The sequence below is a fragment of the Pinus tabuliformis genome, chromosome 9, assembly GCF_031772625.1.
Source record: "Pinus tabuliformis cultivar Carrire ecotype Pingquan chromosome 9, CPIR1, whole genome shotgun sequence".
Lineage (NCBI taxonomy): Eukaryota > Viridiplantae > Streptophyta > Pinopsida > Pinales > Pinaceae > Pinus > Pinus tabuliformis.
Window position 1 is genome coordinate 1,195,243,635 of NC_142307.1, and position 18,737 is coordinate 1,195,262,371.

At 37.3% G+C, this 18,737-nt stretch overlaps 1 protein-coding gene across 1 annotated transcript; it reads right to left on the minus strand.

Annotated features, from left to right (window-relative positions):
* Positions 1-222: 222 nt before the first annotated feature.
* Positions 223-17,381, minus strand: LOC149152829 (uncharacterized). The gene is made up of 3 exons (XM_089441110.1): positions 16,552-17,381; positions 9,634-9,863; positions 223-774 (listed from the first exon to the last, which is right to left on the minus strand). The coding sequence occupies exons 1-3, from the start codon at positions 16,910-16,912 to the stop codon at positions 496-498; spliced, it is 870 nt and encodes a 289-aa protein (XP_089297236.1). The 5' UTR covers positions 16,913-17,381; the 3' UTR covers positions 223-495.
* Between the last annotated feature and the right edge of the window lie 1,356 nt (positions 17,382-18,737).

Sequence of the window (18,737 nt, forward strand, 5' to 3'; positions counted from 1 at the left end):
ACACCACAGGAGACTATATTGAATTTACCTTCAAATCTGTAGGAGAATAAAGATCCTATAAGCCTGCCGAGACATCACGAATAACATCAACCATGTATTTTCCCAATCGTAATTCGCAAGTCACCCAGGATTTAGTAGAAACCTTCCACTTCTTGAAAATTAATTTGTGGAAAATGCAAAGCTACTCAATGATGTGAGAATCAACCATTTGCACATAGTACATGTTCTCTTTTGAGATTAAAAATGCATTTCTGATAAACAGTGTTGTGAAGAGAAATGTCCCGTATGGGCTGTACATCTGATGAGCCATTAACAAATTGATAAATTCGAGGAGAGAATCACTTGAAGATGCTATTAGACATGTGCCCAATATTGGTAAACTCATGTCTCAGTAGAACTACAGGCGATATTTGTGAAGATGCCACTTTGCCTTGAGAGCAAACAACAATGCTCTTATTGAATGAGACGGACAAAATTGACAAATTTAGAAATGTATCAAAGGGAAGAATACAGAGGGACACCTGGTATAGACTGGCCCCCGTCAATAATAATTACATTTCCTGTTGTATATGCAGAGCTGTCACTAGCTAATAGATGGAGGGTAGAAGTCAATGTTGGCTCTATGTCTCCCCATGTTTGTAGAGGGACAATCTTTCTTGCCACGGTGTTCAACCAATCTTTCTCCATCAAGCCGGCAGTAATTTCAGATCTAAAGAGTCCTGGTGCTACAGCATTAACACGAATATTGTACATCCCAAGCTCCAACGCCATAACCTACACATGTAAAAACAAAAACAAAAAACATCCTTCAGGTAATGTACCTAACTTTATGCCTTCAAGGGATATTCCCTGCAATCAGACTCGTGCTCCCCCCTCCCCACAAGAAATGATCTAATAGATAAAAGTCAAGAAAATGCCTTCTTGAGATACAGATTACTACTAAGCAGATCTACTTGATAAATGAGCCAATTGGAGGTAACTACTTAGTACTGATAGAAAAACATCATTGAACGACATTTCAATAGTTGCGAGGCACAACCCAAGGAACTACATTCCATAAAACAAGCTCTGAAATCACCATCTTGAAATATAGCAGATACACATATAACTCCCACTATCGACAAACTTCCACTGCCATCCTTAAAGGCTATAGAAAACAAATCACTAGACTTGCCTCAAAACTAAGGTAGGAAGATGATATAGATAGAAAGGATACAAAAGCCATTGCATCAAAAATTTTAGGAAAAAATCGATACGGTATTAAAGTACATAGAAAACTACATATTAAAAACGAATACCTCCAAGTAAAGATAATTCAAACTACTATTCAATGTTTTGGAAATATAAACCAATAAATTTGATTTCCATTAATATTATGACATCATTGGTAAACAACACACAAAATAGTGTCCCACCACACTACTTACGATCAATCAGTTTTACATATCATCAAATATCTTCAAATCGATAATGAATTTTCCACATCATTAAATATTTTAGGTGCGAGGTGCACAAATATCAGAACATAAAGAATAGACACCGATGCAGATGTTCCACTGGTAGAAGTCTACTTCTAACCAGTCAGTCTAAATATCATCAATGCATTTGTGTCTTCATATCTTCATTATTATATCATTAGTAAATTTTAAACATCATTAAATATTTATGGGGTGCCAGCAATATTAGAAGATTAAGAATAGACCAAGTTGGCTAACTTAAGCTTCACATCCCACAACCTGTTAGGACTTTCTTGTAACCTAAGCTCTTATGAGACAAAGGGGCAGGATGGAGAACACAAATACAAGATCCTCAGACTTCTTTATTGCCAATCAACTGTACTTCACCTGTTGGACACCTAATCCTCTATGGGTTGGTGTGAAATGTGAACAGCCACCGAAGTCCAAGAGACCTCGGAATATGGAATCCAACGGTCACTCCAATGTACTATAAATGTATATCATGTCAATAATATATGCAATTCAATGTTCTATCATTATGATTGTTTACATTCCATGTGAGTTTAACATGGTATCAGAGAGGGCGTTCTCCTACCCTGCTCCAATTTGAGTCGCTGACCTCTCTCTTTGCATGTCAGTTCTGCCCACCTGCTTATCAAAACTGTCATTATTGTGTGCATGCCTATTTTTACTGCACGTTGTTCCACTGAACTGACCTCTCAGCGAAGATTTATTTTCTAGAAGGTTTCTCTGGTTGTTCTGTGCATAGTAGTGCCCATGGTCAGAGTTGTTGCAGGGTTTTCATTACTATGTAACCGCTCCAACTCTTCCTCTACGAAAATACATTAATTTTTGGTGCATTCGCAACGTTCGTTACTCTACCCAAACAAGTCATTGAATCCAAGCAATATGCCAAAATCGTAGATATCTGCGACAAGCTTCAACTCCAATTGGATGCTCAAGGTATCAAAGAGCCAAAAGGTTGGTCATACTCCATTCATCTGCTAGGACACATCTACATACAGGATATAAATAGTGCAAGGTTTCTCTGTAAGCGGATACCTTCATCTGTGAAGGAGAGTCAGCCTGAAGTTGTTGCTGTGTGGAAGATAGGTCAGTGCATGTGGACACATGATTATGCAGGCGTCCATGGAGCTCTTCAAAGCTTCAATTGGAGTCCAGAAGTGCAGCATATTATTACTGCATTATCTGATAGTTACACAAAAAGGGCTTTTGAGCTACTCTTGGCTGCATATTCCACGATAAGTGTGGTTGATACAGCGCATTTTTTGGGAATGTCCAAGGAGAAGTAACTGATATGATCAGGAATCTTGAGAACACTCCACCGTTTCACTCTGCCCACGAAGGTTGCCGATGTATAAAAGTTTTAAACACAGACTTTCATGGTCGACTAGAAGCAGAGCCGGAAGAAGACTTCAAAAAGGATTGCACCACCTGGAGGCTGAACAAAAATAATTCCTCAGCTTCCCTAAAGCGCAGAACAATAATTCTTCCTACATTGTGAGATCCTTTTTATTTAGCAGAATTTAATAACATTGTAATCATATAGTTAGTTACATAGGGTGCTAGAGTCATTTCTGATTCCGAAGGCAAAGTCTGCAAATACAATTTGTGTTTTCGAAAATCCTGTATAGTGTTATTTGTGAGGACTTGAGAAATGTATTTTTAATATGAGGCTACTTTCTGATGCTTCGGCTTACCTTTGTCAGCCAGGTAGCAAAAGAAAGCCGAAGAGGAGATCCACAAAGTATTTTCCTGCCTCTACATAGAGGACCCGTCGAGTTTTCTTGTTTATAAGAACCCTTCCACCACCATCCCCTAGCCGTGGTCCTGGTTAGCGTTTTGAGCGTGTCTGTCGATTGGCAAGTCCGTGGCTAATACTTTCATGAGGAAACAAACTTCCTTTTAGCTATTCATATATGTGCGATGGTTCACTGTGAGTGAAGTGTTGAACTTCTAGAGTGTCGTTATATATATGTATCAGTGAGTTTATATACACAGTGTTGATATAGCGTTGAAGTTGTGCAAGGATGATAGCCTGAGCCTGCCCTTCTTGTTCCTACTCCAGTAATGCACTACACATTGAAGAGCTAGGAATTGGTTTGAGCATCTTTCATTTACTTGACCTGGAGAAAAATGGCTAGACTTAATGGAGTATTAGAGTTTTTGAAAACTTTGATACAATCTACTACTGATAACAAAGTCCAAATCAATATGGAAACTCTCTTGGATATTGGAACCTGTTTGCAAAATGCACATGAAAAGATAGAGTTTTTGCAACTTGAATCACAGTGACAGAGAGATGAGTTGCAAAAAAGACAACATTCTGAACTTGTTTTTGTTCAAAACATTGTGACAGACTTCCATCAACAGCAAGTCAATAATGTTGAAGCTCATTCAGATTCAGTGCCTAATGAAGGAACAGAGTTGCATGCAAACACAGAAATTCAACACACACTTCCCAAGACCATCATCAAACCTTGGAAAGAACTTGTCCATAACAAGCACAAAATCGGTCTTCAATATGACAAGGATGTGTCCTTTCATATTCCAGACTATTCCATGCCAATCCGATTTCAAAGCGTTGGATTTCTTCTTGATGGTTCACCTTCACCTGTTCCAAATTCTGCTCCTCCACATTCATAGTCAAAAGTTGTTAAATGCCAACATTGTGACCGAGTTGGCCATATGAAAGATCATTGTTTTGATCTTCATCCATGTGAGCATTGTCATAAAACTACTCATTCTTCACACGGATGCTTCAAAAACAAGCCTCCTGCAAGAACAAAGATTCATCTTGGATGGATCGCTTCTTGGCAATGGGCATCAATAGCCAAGAAGATATTTCAGTCATATGTCAAAACTTGTTCTAGAGTATTGAACAATCTTGCAGTTGAGTTTTCTCCATCATCTCACCTTGTATCTAACAAGGGGGGAAGTGATGATCATCTACAAGTTTCAAAGTGACATCAAGCGAGCCTGGGCCACAACCTGCCATACCAGATTCAAAGTTGTAGCCAGAGACAAGGATGCCCCTGAGCATGCCTTCGATTGATGATCAGCCTTAAACCATCTATGCGGGGTTGAGACATCTCTTCAAAGAATTAGGGACACTTCCTCTAGCAGAAGACTTCAGCTTCTTGCCAGTGTTGGAAGAGTTCCAGGAATTGCATTAAGCATTCCAGAGTTGGTGGTCATCCTTAAACCATCACAGGTTGAGACCTCTCTTTTCAGGTTGAGGTTCTCACTTTTTATGCGGGGTGAGACCTCCCTTTCAAGGTTAAAGGTTTCCCTCTCCAAAACATGAGGAACACTTCCTCTAGCAGAAGACTTGAGCTTCATGCCAGATTTGGAAGAGTTCCGGAAACTGCACTAAGCATTCCAGTGCTGGTAGTCATCCTTAAACCACTCCCCTTTATATCAACATTTTAGAGAGCACATTCAACCTAGTCCTGCCATGCATTTTTTGCACATTTTGTATTACAACTCTCTTCTTGGACTCACACATACCCCTTCGGATTAAGGGGGGGAATGTTGGACACCTAATCCTCTATGGGTTGGTGTGGAATGTGAACAACCACCGTAGTCCAAGAGACCTCGAAATATGGAATCCAACAGTCACTCCAATGTACTATAAATGTATATCATGTCAATAATATATGCAATTCAATGTTCTATCATTTATGACTGAGCATGCCTTCGATTGATGATCAGCCTTAAACCATCTATGCGGGGTTGAGACATCTCTTCAAAGAATTAGGGACACTTCCTCTAGCAGAAGACTTCAGCTTCTTGCCAGTTTTGGAAGAGTTCCAGGAATTGCATTAAGCATTCCAGAGTTGGTGGTCATCCTTAAACCATCACAGGTTGAGACCTCTCTTTTCAGGTTGAGGTTCTCGCTTTTTATGCGGGGTGAGACCTCCCTTTCAAGGTTAAAGGTTTCCCTCTCCAAAACATGAGGAACACTTCCTCTAGAAGAAGACTTGAGCTTCATGCCAGATTTGGAAGAGTTCCAGAAACTGCACTAGGCGTTCCAGTGTTGGTAGTCATCCTTAAACCACTCCCCTTTATACGAACATTTCAGAGAGCACATTCAGCCTAGTCCTGCCATGCATTTTTTGCACATTTTGTATTACAACTCTCTTCTTGGACTCACATATACCTCTTCAGATTAAGGGGGGGAATGTTGGACACCTAATCCTCTATGGGTTGGTGTGGAATGTGAACAACCACCAGAGTCCAAGAGACCTCGGAATATGGAATCCAACGGTCACTCCAATGTACTATAAATGTATATCATGTCAATAATATATGCAATTCAATGTTCTATCATTTATGACTGTTTTCATTCCATGTGACACCAAATGGCAGAATTCATGTTCACTCCAATTCCTCTCAGTTGATAAGGAATTCACAACCTGTGATAAAATCCTAATATTTAAATATTAAAATATGATCAATATCCTCACAGTATTAATTCTATCATTCAAGTGGCTCCATGCTCTTCTTGTTCTTCTTGTCCTCCATAGCATTTGCATCTAAATAAATACCTTCTGCATATACAAACACGAGACTTTGTGGTGGATCTCCAATGCAACTGTAAGATCTTTACACACCTTCTTCAAGGTGTTCCTGCATATACTGCTGCAGCTTCCTTGTCCATTTTTTGTGCTCTTCTCCCTAGCTGTGAGAACATGTCAGCTTGACTTTCTTACAAAATACTTCCTCTTGGTGTTGGAGATCCTCATACTTCTTTTTTGCCAATCCACTGTACTTCACCAAATGGCAGAATTCATGATCACTTCAATTCCTCTCAGTTGATAAGGAATTCACAACCTGTGATAAAATTCTAATATTTAAATATAAAATATGATCAATATCCTCACAGTATTAGTTCTATCATTCGAGTGGCTCCACGCTTTTCTTTTTCTTCTTGTCCTCCATAGCATTTGCATCTAAACAAATACCTTCTACATATACAAAGTTCAAACACAAGACTTTGTGGTGGATCTATACACACCTTCTTCAAGGTTTTCCTGCATACTGCTGCAGCTTCCTTGTCCATTTTTTGTGCTCTTATCCCTAGCTGTGAGAACATGTCAGCATGACTTTCTTACAGAATACTTCCTCTCGGTGTTGTTCTTTTGCATGGTAACAACCCCTATCTTCTGTAGTATAGTTTATATGCCATCATACACCTCGAAATGCTATAGAGCTGAGCTTTGACCCTCGTGTATGAATCACTCTATAATATTGCATTTTTTAGAAAACCATTTAAAGCATCCTCCTCAGACAATTTTGTCCTCCATACAACATATTTCCACAGAAGGAATTAAGTCACATGTCATAAATAATGTGACTTAGGTCATTAAGTTTAATTAAATAGTGTATTGTCTCCCTCAGGAGACATTATATGTATTCACATTTGCACTTAGTCATATACCAAGTACAATCTATCTCTCCTCTCTCTACATTGTTGTGCAATTGTGTATGTACATTATCTGACTCAGTTGTAGGGATTGGATTGTTAGTAGTCAAGTGACGAGGTGAAGGTTGAAGAAGAGACTGCAGGAATGTGTGTACATGACATAGACTGAGGACAAAAGTGAAGGGCACAAGTTGGAGCCAAATCATAGCCAACAATTTCACAGCCTCTTGATAGCACCAAAAACTTACAAATTGTACACACAGCTTCCCAACGCTAAGAAAAAGTAAACATATCCATGTGACACAATCATCAGAAGAATATATGCATGAATGGAAAGTCATTGCAACTCGAGTCTCATATCTTGGAAATCAAAATGTTGGAAATGTACATTGCAAGATTGAAGCCCAATATACACAAAGAACTTAGATTATGGAGACCCAAAGACAGATAGAGTTAGAAGTACAAACAAAATGATCAAAAGAAAGATTCTTGATCAATGTAATGTATTTTGTAAGAAATTCAAGCTGACATGTTCTCACAACTGAGATTCTTGATCAATGTAAGGTATTTTGCAAGAAAGTCAAGCTGACATGTTCTCACCTAAGAACTAGAATTCTTGATCAATTGTAAGAACTCAGCACAAACCACCCCTGCCCTGAAATCCTATATAGGATTTGTACTATACACAATCTATTCATGTAACATTATAGGCGTCGTAATATAAAGTTGAGTACTTCTGAGAGAGATATATTTGAATTTTTCTATTTTTGTATGATTATCTTATTAATAATTCTCTATTGTCCTCTCTCGCTTACCCACAGGTTATGTTTGTCAACCAAGCATTCCCTGGGCACTTGATCACTAGTGTTAGAAGAAAATCTTGTGATTGAGGTTGTATTTAAATTTTATACTCTGTTTCCATGTCCATTTATGTGATCCACGTTACTAAATTTTAAATGGCTGCTCGAGTTTTAAATCTTTCTGAAAATTCCCCACAAACTTAGTTCCATGTTAAATATAAAATTTGTATGTTGGCCATAAAAGACTTTTGCAATGTTTTGCTATGTGGTTCACATTGTTGTGACTTTAATAAGTTGTCAAATACTATAAGCATTTGATCATCTTTATTGTTTTTGGTAGGAAACTTATGAGCTCCTTATATATACAATCCCACCTGTTCAATGGCTTGAGACTTCCAACTAGTGTGTTCTTTCTTTTTCTTGACAAACTCCATAGGTATTATACTTTTTTGTCTTTCAAGTTTTTTCAATAAACAGAAAGTTGAGTTAATTCATAAGTTTGTTTCATTTCCACCTGTGTAACTTGCTAAGGGGATGTCATGCAATCCATAAATTTCAAGGTGTCTAGACTCTAACTTAAGTATAAACACGTTGAAGTACTCATAACATTGTATATTAATTATCTATCTTCTTGTTTCCCTTTAGCTCGTTGCCCATTATCTGGGTCTATATTCATCAAATGCTAATTGACAACCCATATTGATAGACTATAGTAGAGTTCTCCTTGAGTAAGAATTTACGGCTTGCCATTTCAAGTTGATATTTTTGTTGTGGCATTTCTATATTCTGTTGCATGGATTGCTACTGAATATTCTTGGTCAAGGATAGGGTGTATTTGTTCTGTCGTTAGTTCTTCTTAGCTTCATTATTTTTTCTTAGCTCTCTTTTCATAGAATATCACTTATTTGAACTTGAGATAATGCAGTACCTGTGGCTTTTCCACCTGTCACAGTATTGATAAGAAATAGTATTGAAGGTTTGATCTTTTTTGGGAGGTCAATGGTCTTCATATTTTACGAGGTCCTGTTGTTTCTATAGACCTGATGTTACTAAGTGTTACACTTCAAAGTTGACCCTTCCACACTTGCATTCACAGAATTTAGCCATCCTGATATTTCCACAAAATCAGCGAAGATATAGTGCCTGGCACCAGTTGACCCAGAAACAATTATGACCACGGAATTCAGACCATGGGAAAAGAACAAGGTTGGGAAGGTTAGTCACGCCAAACACACTATCACCACCAAAAAAATTATGACCACAGAGTTTAAACCATGGGAAAATAACAATGTTGCGAAGGTTAGTCATGCCAACACCCCATATTTGGGTGACAAACAGCATCATAAAATTTGGCCACCTTGCCTGACAAGCAGCATGCATTTGAAGTTATCAGAACTAACTAGAGTAGAGTTGTCTTTGTATAAGTACTCCTCTTGCACTATCAAATGGTAAATTGAACTAAAGAGCTATTACTGTTCAAAGCTTAATATATAACATGTCTGCTTCACCTAGAACATAAAAGGCTGACGTGAGTTATGCATATAACAACAATCGAGTTTGAATATTGACAAAGCAATATCTTGGAAACTATGGTGACATAAAAGCATACAAAAAGGTGGTGAAAAAACAATTCAAATTGAGCAGAGACAGAAGAGAATGCTTACAATATAATAATATATATATTTCATACAATATCCATATCAGAGTAAGCCTATGAAGTTCCTTCACACGCTTGTCTTACCCTCATAGACTCCAGCTACCTAAAAGTAACCCAGTAATGTTCAAAAACAGCATTTTCATTGCTCCCTAACACTTGTTAAAAGACTTTAGCCAAAATGTATGAACATTTGTTACATCAATTGTTGATATCCCAAAAGTTGTTTCACTAAGCAACATAGAGCATATGACATTATAACAGAATAGTTACCTTTGTCATCGCATTTATTCCTGCCTTAGAGGCTGAATATGCAAGTCCTCCAGGTACTTCCCCACGCCAGAGGCCGCCAATGGATGAAATATTAATGATGGACCCACCCCGTTTTGCTTCACGCATGCGCTTGCCAACTGCCTTGGACACTAACCAAGTGCCTCTCAAATTTGTTGTTACAACCGTGTTCCATTCATCCTCCTTCAAATCTAGGGAAGAATTCACATTACCTGAAAGCTTCAAATAGAAAGATGTAAGTCTGTTGCTCCTTGTATTGCAAAATTATTGTCAAATAATATCATCCTTGATTTTCCCATGCAAACGACCCCAAGAAAAGAGAGAAGTAACAGAGATTGATCAGAGAGGTGAGCAGAACTATATTCATAAAATTCTACCTATGGAATCAGGACAGAACATTGCCCCTTCCCAACTTCAGCTTGTTCCTTGAAAGGCAACTGTGGACAAAATTTTGCAACAGGGCAATGACAAAAATAATAACAGGGTAAAAATGCTTTGAAAATATACCAGGCATTGTAAAATTCACTAGATACTTTAAAATCTAGAGTTGAAATTCCATGATCTTTAGAGAGGTGGCTCACTAAATAATTTTCAAAATGCCAACGCTGGGTTGCCAGGTTAATAAAAATGGGGAGTTAATATTGCCAACAGCAGGATTCAAGTGTCACCAATGATATGCTTGTGCTTGTGCACATAATAGTGGTTTGGGTCAGATGCAAATCCTGGTTTCTTTGGCAAAATATATAGCCCCCACTCACAGCGTGTAGCTGAAGGAATCCAATTTGAATGTTGTTACTTGCACTCCCCTAGATGGGCTAAGGCATCCTACCTACGTCTTCACAAGTGGAAGCCAATCACAAAATAATATTTTCAAAGGCACCTTGTCAATCATCCTGATTGCTGTTCTTGGCTAGATATCAGGAACCACTGATCAGAACAATGACTTGTTAATTTTAGCATAACAATGGTATGTTCTATGCTTAGAGCAAATTTTACTTCAATTTTCTTTATTAGCCCAATATCATATCCAGTATAGCAATCATATCAACATGATAGTAAAATGCAGATAGAACATAAACAATAACAGTAGAAGACAAGCCAACACAAAAGGACACAAGATATGGCACCAGCCAAGGACAAACCCCAATGTGGGAAAACCCGTGATCAATTCTTCTTATAATTCTTCAATAGTTCAGCAAAGAGAGAGTGTACAATTTACAATATTCATTTGCCGAAACTGATCATTCAAAACAGCAGAAACAGAAAGCCCTAACCAGAAAGTCAACACTGGTCAACAGGGCTGAAATTGACCTCCAAAACATCTCGGTCAACCTTGGTCAACTCAGCCTCCAACAGCAAGATAATGCAGCCCAAAACAGTCCGAAAATAACCAGTCAAATCTGGTCAATAAAAGACAATGCAGCAACCTGAATTAGGGCCGTCAACGCTGGTCAATGCAGGGATCAAACTGCCTCAGTTTTTGTGCCCAGAACAGCGGGCTGCCAAAATTTGCCTTTAGGAAAGGAGTAGAACATTGAATAAAATTATTGCCAAAATTTCCATTGCCCTACAACTTAGTTGTAGAAATTAAGGAGATAAAGCCATGGATTCTAGAACTCTTAAACTAAGGATAAATTATGCCCTACATTAGAATGCCCTACAACTTAGTTGTAGAAATTAAGGAGATAAAGCCATGGATTCTAGAACTCTTAAACTAAGGATAAATTAGGTCAACTTGTTTGCCCTATGGCTCCCCAATTATTCTTGTCTCAAAAAGGGTGGGAGTTGGAAGACTTATGCAGATTTTCAAGCACTCAACAGGATTGTGCAATGTGATTAAACAAAAACACCCATTATCCAAAATATATGATCTATAGAATCACTCCAAAGTGCAAAATTCTTTAACCAAGATGGATCTAAAATCACCATCAACTCTAAATTACAGAAGAATATTTGGAAGGCAAATCCAAGCAAAGCTTCTTTGAATGGCAAGTCATTCCTTTTAGTTTATGCAATGTGTTCGCAACTTTTATGAGGTTGATAAATGAAGTATCTATATCTTCCATTATTCATTTAGTGTTGCAAATATCTTCAATTTCTCCTTCGTTTTCCTAATATTCATGGAGATTATTAATGATGCAATAATACTACATGTATATTTTTATTGGAAAGTTTAATATTCTAAAAATGAATGGAGTAATTTTCCTAGTATATTGGGGTTAAGGGGTATTTTTAATATACTACAAACACATAGATATTGAGAGGTTTGGAATTAGGTATTACAGGAACATTTAGAATTAAGTATCAAGGGATTTGAACAAATAGTTTCAACCAACATTGGACTACTAATACCCAATTTGTTAAGGATATTTATCAAGAATGTATATTTATCAGTGTTTTAAAAACTGGCCAGTTTGAACCGTTAACTGGTCAAACCGGCTGGTTCACTAGCCCATAGGGTCAAACCGGTAGAAAAACCCGGTTTGACCCCTCATTTTGCCAAAAAAAAAGGAAAAAATCGGTCCTAACCAGCCAGTTTAGGACGGAACCGGCCAGTTTATGGTCAAACCGGCCGGTTAGCTGCAAAGGCCGCGGAGGACCCACGCAATGCGGTTTTCCAAGGTTGTAGTGTGTTTTGGAGGGAAAATAAGGATTCTTTCCCTCCAAAAACACCCTCTCAAAACCTTTAAAAGGACCTTGTCCCTTTCATTTGTCTCACACATCTCAATGGAGTATTTGTGAGTTTGATTGGGAGCTTGGAGAGTGTTGAGTTTTTGCTGAAGTAATCATCTTGGAGGATTGGAGTGGGAGTTGGAGTTGGAGCTATTTTGGAGATAGTTTGGAGCTGTCAGTGGAGTTGGCATCTTCAAGAGGAAGCTAAGGAAGCTTGTTTGCATTTCCAAATAAGGATTTTCACTTGAAAATTCCTTATTTGACTGTTGTCCATGTATTAAATTTTTTTATGTGTTCTAAACTTCTAACTTCTATCATCTATGCTATCAAATCTCTAGTTCTATGCTATCAAATTTTGTAGGCTACATGTGCATTTGTTTTCCTAAATTTAGCTTTGGTTTTCCATGTTTCTTAGCTGCAATTTTTTTTAAATGGCAGATTTCCTTGCAAATTTTAATTATTTCCAGCCAACATGGCTCCAAAAGCCAAGGACGGTGCATGGACACATTGTGATTTGATTGATGGAAAAATGATATGCAAATTATGCCATAAACCTATTGGAGGTGGGGGTATTCTCAGATTGAAACAACACTTGGCTGGGGTAAGAGGCCAAGTAAAGCCATGTGAAGCACCAAATGAAGTGTTAGGTCCTATTAGGGCAAAATACCTTTCCAAGCTTGAAAAGTTTCATGAGGATAAGGCTAGGGAGAAGGTCATCCAAGATGACATTGCAAGGAAGAGGGAATTATTAGAAGCCATGAAAGAGAGTAGGTATGATGATTATGAGATTCAAGACTCTTCTTCTATCCCTTCCACCAATGACCCCTTTCACTATGTTCATCCTTCTTTTGGCCAACTCTCAGAAGGAACAAAGAGAACAAACATCCAAAGTTATTTCTCATCCTCTGCCAACATTACCTCTTCTAATCCCACTTCCTCCCAGCCAAATCGTCAACCCACTTTGGATCAACATTGGAAAACACAATGCAAAGAAACTTCATATCAATACATTGCTAGATGGTGGAATGATGCAAATATCCCATTTAATGTTGCTTGCTCACCTTATTACCAAGCTATGTGGGACTATGTTATAGCTGCAGGAAAGGGCTTCAAAGGCCCTAGTATGCATGACTTGAGGGGAGCTCTTTTGCAAAAAGAGATTTCTTCCATTGATGAGTATTTGGCTGAGTATAAAGAGTCATGGCTCAAAACAGGTTGTTACATCATGTCAAATGGAAGGACCGATGGAAAGAACCACACTATCATTAATTTCCTTATTTCTTGCCCTCAAGGAACCATGTTTTTTAGATCAGTTGATGCATCTGATAAGGTGAAGGATGCAACCCTTCTATTTGAGCTTTTAGATGACATTATTCAGGAAGTGGGGGAGTAAAATGTTGTGCAAGTCATCATTGATAATGCCTCAAACTATGTTCTTGCTAGAAAGATGCTTGAGTCCAAATATAGGACCATATTTTGGACTCCATGTGTTGCACATTGCATAAACCTCATGCTTGAGGACATAGGCAAAGTGGAGTGGGTAAAAAACATTGTACAACATGCCAAGTGCATTAAAAAATACATTTACAACCACTCATGGATATTGAACCTAATGAGGAAAAACACTGGGGGCAAAGAGCTTGTTAGGCCTGCAATTACGAGATTTGCAACTCACTTCTTCGCGTTGCAATGTCCCAATGCTTAACATAAAAACCTACAGAAAATGTGTTCTTCTAATAATTGGATTGAATCTCGGTGGGCTTGTAGACAAGATGACAATGACACCAAAAAGAAAGTGTCTGACAATTATTTTTGGAAAAGATCTACAAACCTTGTGAAAATTTTCGAGCCCCTTGTCAAGGTACTAAGGATGATGACAAAGACACCAAAAAGAAAGTGTCTGACAATTATTTTTGGAAAAGATCTACAAACCTTGTGAGAATTTCCGAGCACCTTGTCAAGGTACTAAGGATGGTGGATGGGGAAAAATTGACCATGGGCTACATTTATGAGGCTATGGATCAAGCAAAGGAGCAGATACGTGCAGCTTACAAGGACAAGTTAGCTAAATATGACCGTATATGGGAGATCATTGATAACAGATGGAACAATCAACTCCATCGTCCTATACATGCAGCTGGGTATTTTTTTGAACCCAAAGTGTCATTATAAAGCTCGGCTAGGAGATCTGCAGGATGGGGAGGTCAGCGCTGGATTGATTGATTGCTTGGAGCACATGGTCCCTAGTCATGCAAACTAGTTGGAAATACATAGACAACTTACTCATTTTAATATGGTAGCTAGTACCTTTGGCAAAAACTTGGCAAAGATACCAAGAGATGTGGATCAACTAGGTAAGCAATTCCAATTTCCAATTTGCTTTTCTTTCCAAGTTAAATTGTTTACAAATTTACAATTCAAATTATCTATAAATACTTGTAATTTGTAAATAAGTAATGAAATGAACTAAGTTACTAATTAATATCTTTTTCTTTGCAGCACGTGGGTGGCAGTCATTTAGCGGCCAGTATCCTCAATTGCAAAAGTTTGCAATTAGAGTCTGCAGCCAAACTTGCAGTGCTTCAGGGTGTGAGAACAATTGGTCTATTTTTGAGCGCATACACACGAAGAAGAGAAACCTTTTGGAACAAAAAGAGTTAAATGATCTTGCCTTCGTGCAATACAACCTTTGACTAAGGTCAAACCAAATGATGAACAAAACACCTGATCTAGATCCCATTGTGTTGGACGATATTGATCCAACATCAAAATGGGTGGAGGAGACTGAAGATCCTGCGTTTGATGTTGATTTTGATATTGACATGGCATTAGCGAGGGATGAAGCGGATTTGGTGGCGCCATCAGAAACAGGATTAGTAGTCGCATCAAGGAAAGGCAAACAACCAATGGAAGGCACTAGTCATGCAGCTCGACCAACTCGTGCTTCCATTAGGTCCACTTCTATTGTTATTGGTGGCAGTGCTATTGAGGTTGCAGATGAGGTTGAGGCATCCTCAGACTCTAATCCAGATGATGTCTATGTAGCTCTTGCTGATGATGATGATCATGTGTCTAGTAGTGGTGATGAATTTGATGATTGATCATGTGTAGACTCTAGAGTCTAGAGTCTAGACCTGTAGTCTTGTAGTAGGCCAATGGCCTCATAGTTTGTAGCATTGTTTTTGGAATTTATAGGCCATTTAGAGCCTCATTGCTTATGTATTTTGTTGATGATATGTATTGCACTCGGTGCCATTTTGATATATTCACCTTTACATGGCATATAAATGAGCAACCTTTGCATATTTTGTCTCTACTGGCTTGGAATCATGGTTTTAAATCTTTAAAATAGTTTTTTCATTAAAAATTAATTATTTAATATATTTTTTCAAAGCTGGTTTTTTTAGACCTGACCAATCCCAATTTGACCAGCTCCAATTCAAAACCCGGTTCATTAGGTGGACCAGTCCAGTCACCGATTCCACTTTTTAAAACTATGGTCCCAATATCCCTCAAAGAAATAAGGGATGCAAATCCATTCCTTATTCTTGGCTACGCTTTCACCATTCAACAAGCCCCACAAAAACTATTCTACCGTAAACCCCAAACCTAATCTACCTATTGGCCTGCATTCTCATAGCCTATCTGTATTTTACAAGTTTTTACTCCGTTTAACTTTATATGCAAGAGATCTCGTGGGGCCCTGGATTCAAGTAGAACTTTGACATTAAGTAATTTAATAAAAAATAAAGTCGAGGTAGATCAGCGTAAGATTTATGCTTTATAAAAAGCTCAAAGTTCAATATTGATATACAAACTAATATACTTTATTATTAGATTCAATTTCGATGTTGATCTCCAATATAATATATTTTATTATTAGATTCAATTTCAATGTTGAACTCGAATCAAAGATATTTTATTATTAGTATAACATGGTTATTGCATCAAGAGAAAATAGTTAAAATATAACCCTGTTAGGCTTGTGTCACCTCTGTGTGTGCTAGTTTGGGTGTGCTAATGAACTTATTAAATCAAATGACAGCAGACAAAGAGAGCATTTTATTACATAAAACATACTATTTATCTTTCTATCATTCTCCATATTAAAACAATAATTAGCAATAAATTAGCATACAGATACAGATGTACCGGATGGATTGATATTCCTAAAATACAAACCCCACGAGAAAACTAAGTCTGATGAAACAGAATCGACATGCATACCTCTAAAGCCAGCGTTATTAATAAGCACATCGATTCTGCCGAAACACTGCCAAGCAACTCCCACGGCCGCATCAACAGCCGCATCGCTCTGGCTGATATCAAGCTCCACCGCCATGGCTTTAATGGGTGGTCTGCTGTTGGAATCCCCCTGCGTCGAGGCAGGTGATGAATTATTGAGCTTCTCAATCTCCTCGCACAAAGAAATCAAGAGTTGGGTTCTTCGAGCAGTGGCCACAATGTGGCATCCGCGCCTGGCGAAGCTCAATGCAAACTCCCTTCCAAGCCCCGACGACGCACCAGTCACCATAACCACCTTCCCTTCCAATCCCTTCTGCGGGCTTCTCCCAACCTTTGCTTCCATCGGAATGCAATTAACCTTTCCTTTTGCAGAAATGATAATATGAATGTGCAAGGAAATACTCGTCACAATGATAGAACGCGATTAAAAGCCAAGCCACCCATCAATTTATACATGCGAAACGAAACAGAAATCACCAAAACTTCGGGCATGTCAATTAAATGCACACAGAAATGACGAATATGTCGGGGCATGTGAATTGAATGCCAGGTAACGCCATATCTTTAAATGACACGGCCTTGCCCGCGAACATAGTGGCTTCCGCCTCTTCCCAAGTCGAAGCTCGGTCGTACCTAATTAGTCGGGGGATGGAATGGGATGGGATGGGATGGGTAGCGTACTCGAGGTGGGTTGTTTCATCTGCTACCTAATTATTCGGGGAATGAAATGGATATTCAAATTTCAATTGCGAAAGAATCGTCATACGGGTGGGTAGTTTGGGACTCCAATTAGATGGTGGCAGAGACTCCTATTCGTGGTGCAGTTTTTGTGTGGATAAATGTGAAAGGAGCGTTGTCTACTGAAATTCAATTCGTCTGACCAGCAGCTTTTCTCTCAAAAAATTAGAAGGTTAGAATGTTTGAATCAGTTTTTTAGGGTGGAAATAGATTCAGCACCATCAAAAATTTTGAACCATCCAAAATACTAAACTAAAATTTGATAGCTATAATTTAGATTTCCACCCAAAATACTAAACTGAAATTTGATAGTTATAACCCAGATTTTCAAAAAACATTACCAAATTAATTTAACAACTATAATCCAGATTTTCAAAAATCTCTACCAAATTTTATTATACAAATTTCCATTATTTTCTGAGTATTTTTAAATTACCCTACAGATAATTAATTTGTTTTTTATAATTTTATAGGTTACATATTACATTATTTTTATTCAAAATAGAAAGTTAATTGGGAAGAAAAAAATTAAGAGTTATATTTACAAATATTCTTTTTTATACTTTTCAAAAAAATATTCATTAATTTTCATTTTCTCAAAAAAAAAATGAAAAATAGTTAGTTCAAATTTTATAATATAAAATTACTTTACTTTTAAAAAACAAATATTTTAAGGAAAATATACGAAATCATTATATATATATATATATATATATATTATTACAAAAATGTCACTAAATAATTTACTTATTAAAAATTCTATAAATTGGCCAAACTTTCTAAACTAAAAAGTAATTTTCTTTTTTAAATTTTCCATACTAACAACCAACCAACTTCTTATATTAGATTTTATATTATTACATTGACTACTTTGCGTGTTTGAAAGAACAGATTTAATTTTATTTAATTTTTATGCTTCCTGGGGTGGCCCATAAAAAAGAGGCATGTCACACCAGGGTCGTATTGTCCACGTTATATCCTAATGGATGGATGGTTTTTCCTTGTTAATAAAATATTCAAACTTCCTAGGCCCGAAAAATATGGGTCAGATGAAGTCAAATGTTATGCCGTGTGATGGGAGGTGCCGAGATTCATGGACTTCCATCGCTACCACCGTACCATAGGTTATGGATTTGACAGTTGACCTGGAGAGAAGTTAATGAAAGTGGGAACGGGAAATAAAGATGGTAGGTGTTTTCAATTCTAATTATTTTATATTTTAGTTATAATTTTGGATTTTGTTGATATAATTTTATATATATAAAAATAGAATCTTAAAAATTTATTTTGGATTTTTTTTTTATATATGAATTGTATAGCTTATAATAGGTGATGTTTCTAATAATTTTTTATTAAATTTGGAATATAATTAATTAAGTGATGTTTTTGAAAAAAAATTATCAAATTTAACTAGAAAATATGTCTTTATT